The following is an 11,611-nucleotide window of genomic DNA, read 5'->3' as shown; positions in this document are numbered from 1 at the left end:
TTAAAAGTAATGCTGGTGGTTACAAATTAGTTACTCACGTTTTGTGCAGTGCACTGCAGACTGCTAGAAGCTGGAGAAGCTGGCTCAAGCACGAATCTGATACTTCCGTATACGTCACTAAACATTGATCACGTGACACGTGATGAAAATCTTACTTTTGAATAAAACAGTTTGTAGTCGCTCATGGGGTGGCTAATGTCGGTATTTATGAGATTTTTTTTTAATTAATTTACTCCCGCCTTTTCATATTCATATTATAATAATATAGATTAAAATGTGTGACTGTTTCCCCCAACTTTATTTATGCAGTGCCTCAGCATAACACACAATGTATTACCTATTACTAGCATTACTAGCTACATGCCGTAGTGATGTCAATCATATTTCATTCGTACTTTTTAAACAAATCCCTTAATGTCAAGCCACAACGTCACCAAGTAACCGGATAGTGGGGGCTGCTGGCAGTGAGCCAGTTAACGGGCTGCCTGTGTGTGTCGAGTCAACACTCACTGAGCAGCTCTGCAGTTAACAATCTCGCTTTGCACGGTTGTAAGAGCGTTTAATACACGACATACTGAGTAAATAAGTCAGCACTAGCCTGTATCTAACACACATTTGCCTTGCACTAGTCGCGTTTTTTAGATGTCGGCGCGCATGGAGTCCAGTTCAAAAAGGTCGGTGAGGTTTCTGTCGGACAAGAGATACAGCTAATGTTAGCTAGCCGCAGCCGCAGTCAGAGAGGGATTGTACGGTGTGAGGCTCGGTGCTGCTGCCCACAGCCGTTGCTGACACTGCCGCTAGCGAGTTAACGTTACACAGCTGTAAGGACATTGCCATCATCTTCTACAATGGGCCTCATATTCGCCAAACTGTGGAGTTTCTTTTGTAATCAAGGTGGGTAACGTTACGTTAGCTCTACGTGGTGAAATGTTAACGGTTTACTAACCTACCAACTGATCATGTGAAGTGCTAGCAACACGACAGATAAAGCTAGCTGGAGGCATTGTAACGTTATCCAGTTTAGATCTCTTGTCTTGATGACTGGATTGCTCACTCCCATCTGAACTCGGTCTCTCTTGCATGCCAACACAGCTGTTAAATTATTCCCCGTTAGCTAACGTTAACGTGTTATTTACATAACATCGCTTCATGCGCTTACCAAACCATGTTGACCAGTTAACATTATATCAGCTAGTGTGATGTACACAGTGTGGTAGCTAGTTAACGTTAACATGATTATGCGAGTTTACAATAAGCCACTTGTTGATGACGTAAGAGCTTTTTCGTCGAGTTGTAAACCAGTGTGCTAACGTCGTCATCTTGGCAAGTTATAACGTTGGCTAGATACAACAAAATCAGTGCATTGTCCCTTCCCTTTAATTTACAAAGGGCGAGATTTTCTGGTGTAGTTATTGCCTTCCCATCCCATACTACTCTGATCCTGATCCAGAAGAACATAATGGCTCTCTCTTTGGTCTAATTCCTTTAACCTTTTCTACCTGGCCCTGATCATAGCAGCATGGTACTCCTAATCCCACTATCTAATTCTAGATTATACTGTTCCCAGTCATCAGAGTTTAGGCCTAAGTGGAATTATTAGATATAATATTGGGTGGAGCAGTCCTTGTGTTGGTAGACTGGTGGTTGTTTCCATGAAGTTCTAGAGTAAGGAATTATAATTTATGTATAGCCAAGAAGGGCATAATTCCATTACAATATTGAAATGTGGATTTTGTGATGTTGGATCAGGCAATGACAATTTATTCTACAATTTATGGCCATACAATGTCGCCACAGGGTAGCTCAGGAAGTAATAGAGATGCGATGCAACATCCTCCAAAACCCTGTGTGGTATGCCAAGGCTGTCAGAATTGTGAGCCCTCTGACCAGGCTTCCTTCCTCCAGAGGCCTTGGAAGGTGGAGAAGTCAAAACACTCGAGTGGGATATTCTAGCATGTATGTGCCAGCTTTGATTCTGCCTTTGGTCTGTCATGTGTGCCGGCTTCACAAGCAGCCGTTAGAGCCCTTGCTGTTGTTAAAACACTGTTAGTGGATTCATGAATGGGCACATAAGTTACTGCTGTTAAAGCTATCCTTGAAGGTCAGGTAGCTTTGAAGGAAGAGGAAGGAAATTCAGCCTCTTCATGATTCTGAATAGGCTGCAATGAATGACAGGAAGGCATCGTATAGAAGGAAGCCGGGCATACTGTATGAGACACTGAGTCCTTGTGGGAATGGGATATTGTGTTTTATAGTGTGGTGGACAATGAAAGCCTTTCATTTACATCAGAGTGAGTTATGGGTCAATTTTTAAAGTTGATGAATGGCTGGGGTGGTTGGGTTAGCTGAAACCCCAGCAATAGACCACGGCTCATGGAAATCTCAGGGTTAACACTGTATTTTTCCCCATGTTCTGCAGAGCACAAGGTGATAATCGTGGGACTAGACAATGCAGGAAAAACTACGATACTCTACCAATTGTAAGTCATTTTCTTTTGCATATAATTGCGCCTATCTCTGGCTGCTTCATTTTTGGGGGGCTTTAGTGGAAATGACTTTTGACAGAATGACGGAAATCCTTTTCTGTTTGATCTAGTCTGATGAATGAGGTGGTCCATACATCACCCACCATCGGAAGCAATGTGGAAGAAATAGTGGTGAAGAACACTCACTTCCTGATGTGGGATATAGGAGGACAGGAGTCTCTCAGGTCCTCCTGGAACACCTACTACTCCAATACAGAGGTGACAGCACACAAGTCGAACACACACCTCTCCATATTGATTAAATTCACATTGTCAACTATGCACAGGGTTCCCATGGTCATGGAAAATCTGGAAAAGTCATGGTATTTCAAAATCTTGTTTTCCAGACCTGGAAAAGTTTTGGAAAAGTCATGGCATTTTGTTGTGTGTAATGAGATTCATTGGGCCTGCCATGTCTGTGTAGGCATAGATTCAGTGTTGGTAGTGTTGTAGGGCTGTAACTTTAGCAGGGCTCTTAATCCCTAATAGCTGTTGTCAGTGAGGGGAAACAAAAGTAGTGCCCAGCAGCAGTTCGCTCCCTGAGCATGGCAGCTGGCGTGTTTGTTCAGAGCACAGACTGCAGTAGGGGCCGCCCAAGTCAGGGGTCATTCTCCCACAAAGGGGCCCATCTGAAAGGCAAGGCTAGGGTCAGCCTCCACAGCGTATGGACAGGAGGAGCGAGGTTGGGGGCAGGGGGGGTGGTGGGTGGTAGGACAGTTATAGCTAGAGCGGGGGGGGGGGGGGGGGGGGGGGGCGCTGAAGAAAGCTCTTTTCAAAACCACAGGAATTCACTTCGACCAATATTCATCGTCCATTCAATTTCAAGTTTATACTGTAACACAGCACTCTGCTGACGTAACGCCCAACATCTGCAAGACACATCCTCGCTGCATTGTCTCTTATTCACGCTTTCACACCTCTCCAAAATCCCATGTCCTTGTTCTTTTGTCATGTGTTGACACTCTTGCTTATTCAAAAACGGCTATTATAGCAGCTATTAGCATAGCAGTCATCAGCCGCAGGGCAAGACCATTGTGAAGAGCCTTGGCCAGGAAATAGCCACCCACTGTGTTTCAGTGCATTGCTGTAAATGGCTTTTGAAAAGGTTGCTCAGTGTGATTTTTTTGCTTCCTCTACTCTGCAGTTTATCATTCTGGTGGTGGACAGCACAGACAGAGAGAGGCTGGTCATCTCTAAAGAGGAGCTCTACAGGATGCTGGCTCATGAGGTAAACACAGACAGAGAGAGGCTGGCCATCTCTAAAGAGGAGCTCTACAGGATGCTGGCTCATGAGGTAAACACAGACAGAGAGAGGCTGGCCATCTCTAAAGAGGAGCTCTACAGGATGCTGGCTCATGAGGTAAACACAGACAGAGAGAGGCTGGCCATCTCTAAAGAGGAGCTCTACAGGATGCTGGCTCATGAGGTAAACACAGACAGAGAGAGGCTGGTCATCTCTAAAGAGGAGCTCTACAGGATGCTGGCTCATGAGGTAAACACAGACAGAGAGAGGCTGGCCATCTCTAAAGAGGAGCTCTACAGGATGCTGGCTCATGAGGTAAACACAGACAGAGAGAGGCTGGCCATCTCTAAAGAGGAGCTCTACAGGATGCTGGCTCATGAGGTAAACACAGACAGAGAGAGGCTGGTCATCTCTAAAGAGGAGCTCTACAGGATGCTGGCTCATGAGGTAAACACAGACAGAGAGAGGCTGGTCATCTCTAAAGAGGAGCTCTACAGGATGCTGGCTCATGAGGTAAACACAGACAGAGAGAGGCTGGTCATCTCTAAAGAGGAGCTCTACAGGATGCTGGCTCATGAGGTAAACACAGACAGAGAGAGGCTGGTCATCTCTAAAGAGGAGCTCTACAGGATGCTGGCTCATGAGGTAAACACAAGGCTCTTTCACACCGGCCTTGAAAGCCGAAAAATGCACGGAAAATAGGATTTGCGCATCCGATGTGAAAGTCGTGAACGCGCTTTGGTGGATAATTGTTTTACGCCTTTTGTCCTGCGACGGTAGGTAGTAACAGCGCCGGGTTACCTGGCAACCCGCCTCCATTTGAAAGCGTTGTCGCAGCAAGCCGGAAAAGGTGCGAATGGTCAGCTCATTCATAAAAAAATTACAGGGGAAATCACCTCATGTATCAAGAAAGTGCACGAGTGAAAGTAAAAAAAGTAGCCTATACAATCATGACTGCAGGGACGCCAGGAGGAATGCTCCGTGCGGTTAGGCTTTATGCCTCAAGCGATGTTGACATTAGTAGGTAAAATTAACGGATATAATAATAAGCTTCAGAGGGCTATAGCTGTCTGTGGCGAGTTGGTCTGATGATATTCCCCCTCGAAATCAGCTCTGCATTCCCTTACAAAAACTACTAACGTTAAGTAGTCATGTGCATTTATAGCCTATACTATTCCCCCGACGAACGTTATGCAGACTGCAGCTGTTTGATATGCGGGCGGTCGTGTATCGTTTCAATTTTAGTAGGACACCATATCGATCTGCCCGCCCACCATGCGAGTGCTGCGGCGGAGCCCGTTTTGGCGAGTCCGCCCACCATGCGAGTGCACCTATCCTCCCAGCTCAGCGGACTAGGAGAAGGAGGGAAGTATTGTTGTTGAATGAATTCGTTCATCATACAGTAGCCAGGCTACACTAACCTATGAAAATATTCATTTGGGCTAGGAGGAGCTGGAAATCCCTCCGCTCGCCTTTCAATCCGGGAGCAGGGGATTTCACCTGAAAGTACACAGCAGCACGGGAATGTGGCCGTGCTGCTTGGCTCTGTGTGAAAGCAATTTCTGTGGCGAGGCTGCCAGGCTTTACGGGCTTCCCGAACTACAATTTTGCGTGATCTGTGTGTGAAAGAGCCTACAGACAGAGAGAGGCTGGCCATCTCTAAAGAGGAGCTCTACAGCAGTGTTTCTCAAACAGTGGCCCCGCAGACCACTGGTGGTCCGCGAGTAGATTTATATTTATTTCCTTTTTTTTACCTCCCACTAGTATCCAATGAGAGAAATGTTTACATTTTCTGGGAAACTCAAGGTCAGATTACATTGCCTCTAAACGACTATATGTATTTTTTCACTCCGAATCCAATGCCACCACCGCTGACTCTCTATGACTTACGGTTGCGGAGATACGTCCACTCTGCCTGCAGGGCTACAGGAGAGAGACAGAGTACAGCGGGTGGTTGGGAGTTCCAAGTTACATGAGAGAATTTGGGTTGGTTGAATACCAGACGGGCTGCAGCGTTCTGAATGAGCTGAAGCGGTCGGATGGCTACAGCAGGTAGCCCAGCCAGAAGAACATTGCAGTAGTCCAGGCGAGAGATGACAAGTGCCTGGACCAGGAGTTGTGTCGCTTCCCTTGTGAGAAACGGACGGATTTTGCGGATGTTGTACAGGGAGAACCTGCAGGAGCGGGCAGTTGCTGCGATGTAGGCTGAGTTGGACAGCTGATTGTCGAGGATCACTCCAAGGTTCTTAGCTGTTTGAGAGGGAAACACGGTAGTGTTGTCAATGGAGATGGAAAGGTCAGTGAGGGGACAGTCTTTCCCGGGGAGGAAGAGTAGCTCTGTTTTCCCAAGATTCAGCTTGAGATGGTGGGCAGACATCCAAGCACCAATGTATTTGAGGCATGCAGCGATACGTGCCTCGATTTGGGTGTCTGAGGGGGGGAAAGAGAGGTAGAGCTGAGTGTCGTCAGCATAGCAGTGGTAAGAGAAGCCATGAGATGAGATCACAAGGCCCAGAGATCTGATATAGAGAAGGAATAGCAAGGGGCCCAGGACTGAGCCTTGGGGCACACCTGTGCTAAGAGTACAGGATTTGGATAGGGATCCTCGCCATAGAACCTGGTATGATCGGTTAGAGAGATAGGAGGCAAACCAGGAGAGTGCAGATCCTGAGATGCCTAGATCAGAGAGAGTAGAGCGAAGAATCTGGTGATTCACTGTATCAAAAGCTGCAGACAAGTCAAGGAGGACAAGGACAGAGGAAAGGGATGAGGCCTTAGCAGTGTGTAGGGCCTCAGTGACTGAAAGGAGAGCGGTCTCAGTAGAGTGAGAAGCCTTGAAGCCAGATTGTAGAGGATCCAGTAGGTCATTCTGGGAGAGATAGAGAGAAAGTTGTGCTTTATTGAACTTGAAAAAACTTTCTTTGAACTTTGAATATATTTGAACTGAACAGGAGAAATAATTTAAAAAAAAAAAAAAGTAAATGGACTAACTAAAATAAATTACATATATATTTTTTATATCGGTTATCTTGTTTTCCTAATTGTGGGAAGCCAAAATTTGTATTCATTGTACTGCTATTTGTCATTTAATTAGCCTGTAATTTGTCATTTACTGTTGAAGTAGTTAGGCCTATTGTTTTGTGGATGTTTTGGGAGTTAGGTGGTCCCCGAGTTTTTTTCATTGGTTTAAGTGGTCCTTGGTCTGAAAAAGTTTGAGAAACACTGCTCTACAGGATGCTGGCTCATGAGGTAAGCACAGACAGAGAGATGATGGCCATGGCCATATCTAAAGAGGAGCTCTACAGGATGCTGGCTCAAGGACCAGCAGAGGAAATCTATAAGAAAAGAACATAGAACCGAACTAGCCCTGTTCATTCATGGCCATTGTTTTTCCTGCAAGTCTAAAGGTCTATGCACACACAGTGCATTTTTTTCATGTGCATTTTTTTAATCCGTCATCTGAAAACACAGACGGGTCAAACGGCTTGCAACGGACGACAGTTCCGGAGTTGGTGTGTAAACGCGAGTGACACAACATGAGGTCATATTTCTTTTTAAACGTGTGACAATTTTGGACGAAAAATACGGACTTGATCTGAAAAAGCCTTTACCCTCCTCAATCACATATCAGTTTCCAGTCTGTCACATAGTTGGGAGTTCGTGGTAAAATGGCGTGCAGAGTGCCGGGTCGTGGTTTCATTGTTCTCCTTCTGCCTCCCCTCAGGACCTGAGGAAAGCAGCTGTGCTGATATTTGCCAATAAGCAGGATATGAAGGACTGTATGTCTGCAGCGGAGATCTCCAAATACCTCACCCTGAGCTCCATCAAAGACCACCCCTGGCACATCCAGTCCTGCTGTGCACTCACAGGAGAGGGGTAAGAGAAGATGGCCTTTTTGCCATACATCAGACCGGCACATCTGGGAACTAAAAATACACAGTAGGTACTGGTAGCAAGTAGGCATATAGACGACTATTCGGTTACACGTTTAAACGCCCCCTCCCTTACTAGTCGGCATCAGAAATACTAGTCGGTTGAACGATAATTAAATTATCATAATAATAAACAATGTGGACGGGAGCTGTTGCGTCTTTACCAGCCACTACTGTAGTCCCCGTCCCCCTCGTCTAATGCCCGGATGTAAACAAACCAGACATGTGTTAGTGGGAGTGAAGCATTGGCTGTAAAGGACCAGAAGGGAGATGGCATCTCATAAAACCAGTGCAGTTTGGCAGTATTTTGATCCAGTAAATGAAAATATGGTTGTATATAGGCTGTATCAGATAAAACTGGCATGTAACCTTGACCACTCGACCAACATTCAGCACAGGCATGTGGACGCTGCATTGCCAGACAAGCTAACCCGTTAGCCACACAAGATAACGCAGCTCATAGGCAATGAATGACTGCACAAGATGCTTCCACTCAACTTTGTTGAACGCAAAGGCTTCCGAAAGTTAAATGGACTATATTTAGCCTGAATACACGGTGCAGGGGTGAGTTGTTGATGTTTTCTGATGTGCAATGTTCATAAACAGGCAAGATGTTGTGAATATTGACGATTATGACGAACGTAATTAACGGTTTCAAATGGCTCTTAAATACACACTATTTTTTCAGACAACATTTTAACCTTATAGATTAAATTGTGCTCAGTTTTGACTGTCTTCTGAGTGTTTTAATTGTGCTCAGTTTTGGCTGTCTTCTTTTTTTTTTTTTTTATAATAATATTTTTATTTGGTTTTTCTGATTTTAACAAACAAAAACAAGAGCATGGCAGCTCAGACACAACATTGATCTGGACAGTGACAGAAGGTGAAAGAATAAACAAAAATAAGGGAGAAGAAAAATAAGGTCAATCTCCAGAGACATGATGCGCTGCATGATTATTTGGTGCAAATAATAAACTCCGACAGGAAAAAAAAAAAAAACGACAACAAAAACACATGCGTACACACACACTCCAATGCTACAACATTGTGATTGTGGTTGTAAAAATAGAAAAATAACAATAAATTAATATTGTGAGTAGGATCCTGCATAGGGGGATCCAAGGGAGGTCAGTCAGGCGAATTACCCGCCGTCCCTGACCACATCGAGGTAGGCCAGAAACGGGTCCCAAACAACAACAAAATTTCCAAGTGAGTTGGTCCTCAGGAACCTGAGTCTCTCCATCCGTATAACAGAAATCATATCCGCCAGCCACCGCTGAAAGGAGGGTGGAGAGGGGGACTTCCATTCCTGCAAAATTAGTTTCTTGGCAACAATTGTCCCCTGTGCCAGAGCTTGTTGCACAGCTGTGGGGAAGTCCAAAGAGGACTCCGAGCAGGCGAGGATGGCGAGCTCTGCCTCCGGCTGAAGGGCTATCCTGTAGGCCTTGGAATACCAGTTAAATACCTTGGTCCAGAATCCAGTCAGTAAAGGACAAAACCAGAAAGCATGAGACAAAGTGCCCTTGGATACATGACACCTGTTACACAGTGGTGAGACAGATGGATAAATCCTGTGCAACTTATGGTTAGAATAGTGGAGACGGTGAGTGACTTTAAATTGGATCAGTTGGTGTCTACTATTAACTGAACAGAGTTGTATCATAGACAGACTCCTATCCCATATAATGTCAGACCGCTCAATGCCAAGTTCGCCCTGCCACGCTTCTCTAATCCTCTCAGTCGAGACTGTAGTGCAATTAGGCATACAAATCTAGAAAGTTTTGGCTGTCTTCTGAGTGTTTTCTTACTTATAGACTAGTCGCATTCAAATTTCCGTTTAAACGTCGGGAAAATCTGTCGCCACCGGCATCCCTAGTAGCAAGCAGTGCGAACCTCTTCCAAAAGATGAGATTTATACGCAAAGTGCTTCTTGGGGGATAAAAATGTATGCCGAATTGGAGAGTGGCATCTTCAGATTTGTGATAAGGTTTGTAAATTATTACTTTTCCGATAAGCAAGGCCACATTCAGTTGCCAGATTTCTGAATGGAGTTTGGTATGACTTCCTCTCCACATACTGTAAGAAAATGGGGCAAGCTAACGTTTAGCTGATCTCTTGGCAGCAAAATAGCAACAGGCTTTTGCATGCCAATATTATTAACCCGTTTTAAATAGATTGTTTAAAGTGTTTTCTGCTTCTTGTACAGTCTTTTCCTGTTGTTAGTTTCCCCCTAAAAGCGTGTGGTCATGACGTGTTGCCGGTCTGATGTATACACACTCCAAAGGCAAAATGACACACACACTTTAACAGCTGCTCAGGGCTCTTATGAGCCTTAACATGTTTTCAAGGTTGATGTATTTTGGAGAGAAAGTCCTGAAGGAGCTTGACTGGTAGAATGGTGAAAGAAACTTGCGCACACATACACAGACTCATAAGTCAGGTTGAATGATCCCATTTGGACACTTTCTGTTGTTTTCTCTGCCTGTCTGTCTCGGTCTGTCTTCTCTGCCTGTCTGTCTCTTCTCTGTCTGTCTGTCTCTCTGCCGGCCTGTCTCTAGTCTCTGCCTGTCTGTCTCGTCTCTGCCTGTCTGTCTCTCTGCCTGTCTGTCTCTTCTCTGCCTGTCTCTAGTCTCTGCCTGTCTGTCTCTTCTCTGCCTGTCTGTCTCTCTGCCTGTCTGTCTCTTCTCTGCCTGTCTGTCTCTCTCCCTGTCTGTCTCTTCTCTGCCTGTCTCTAGTCTCTGCCTGTCTCTAGTCTCTGCCTGTCTGTCTCTTCTCTGCCTGTCTGTCTCTGCCTGTCTGTCTCCCTGCCTGTCTGTCTCTTCTCTGCCTGTCTGTCTCTTTTCTGCCTGTCTGTCTCTAGTCTCTGCCTGCCTGTCTCTAGTCTCTCTGACTGTCTGTCTCTCCTCTGTCTGTCTCTAGTCTCTGCCTGTCTCTCTCTCCTCTGCCTGTCTGTCTCTTTTCTGCCTGTCTGTCTCTAGTCTCTCCTCTGTCTGTCTCTAGTCTCTCTGACTGTCTGTCTCTCCTCTGCCTGTCTCTAGTCTCTGCCTGTCTGTCTCTCCTCTGCCTGTCTGTCTCTCCTCTGTCTGTCTCTAGTCTCTGCCTGTCTGTCTCTCCTCTGCCTGTGTTTCACATGTGTCCCTAACATTAGGCAACATAAATACTGATGGCAGCACCGTCCAGGAGCTTATTGATACTTCGGTACTGACCAATCAGGAACCGGTACCAAATTAGCACCGGTTTTCAATACCCATCCATATTAGTAACTGTAGGACCCCTGAAACCTTTTCCTCCACTGACGCATATTTCATTTGTTTTTGTTTTCAGTTTATGTCAAGGCCTTGAGTGGATGACCTCGAGGGCTGGATTAAGATAGCCCCTCCCTCCGCCTTTGACTGACAGACTACCTGCACCACCTACAAGGTGGCACAACAGCTTGTCCCGTCTGGCTGTTATTTTGTTTTTAATTACAAAAGTTCAACTTTGACCTCTCAAGACTACACAGGAAACAAGTTTGTCCTCTTAGCTTGATCAGACCTTACTTGTTACAATGGAGCTGCTACACCTGCAAAATACTCATTTTTCAATGGAAACTTGACCAGAACTTTTACAGCAGAGGAGGGGGAGAAGAAGAGTCTTGTGCTGGGACTTGAGTCTAGCACCGACCATCAACTAATACATATCATGTTATATCACACGACCATATCATGTCAGAATATTGCCATGAACATCACAAGGATGCACGACTCAATTGGAACAAATGGTTCAACTTTGTGTCGATGTTCATTGCCTCCACCGATGTTTGTTCAGGTCATATTTGATTTGGCAAACAAAGGGATTATGAAGCGCACACAGCAGTACTGTAAAAGCAATTGGATGGGTATGGTGGCATTAAGTTCTCTGTTACACTACAC

At 45.4% G+C, this 11,611-nt stretch overlaps 1 protein-coding gene across 1 annotated transcript; it reads left to right on the top strand.

The window, feature by feature from the left end:
• The first annotated feature begins 610 nt into the window (after positions 1–610).
• arl8 (ADP-ribosylation factor-like 8) lies at positions 611–11,153 on the top strand. Its single transcript, XM_083658884.1, has 6 exons — positions 611–894; positions 2,420–2,480; positions 2,597–2,744; positions 3,670–3,753; positions 7,493–7,644; positions 11,025–11,153. The coding sequence occupies exons 1-6, from the start codon at positions 849–851 to the stop codon at positions 11,071–11,073; spliced, it is 540 nt and encodes a 179-aa protein (XP_083515010.1). The 5' UTR covers positions 611–848; the 3' UTR covers positions 11,074–11,153.
• Positions 11,154–11,611: the final 458 nt, after the last annotated feature.

The sequence above is a fragment of the Poromitra crassiceps genome (genome assembly GCF_964638095.1).
Source record: "Poromitra crassiceps genome assembly, chromosome: 2".
Lineage (NCBI taxonomy): Eukaryota > Metazoa > Chordata > Actinopteri > Beryciformes > Melamphaidae > Poromitra > Poromitra crassiceps.
This window is presented reverse-complemented; position numbering and strand designations above follow the sequence as displayed.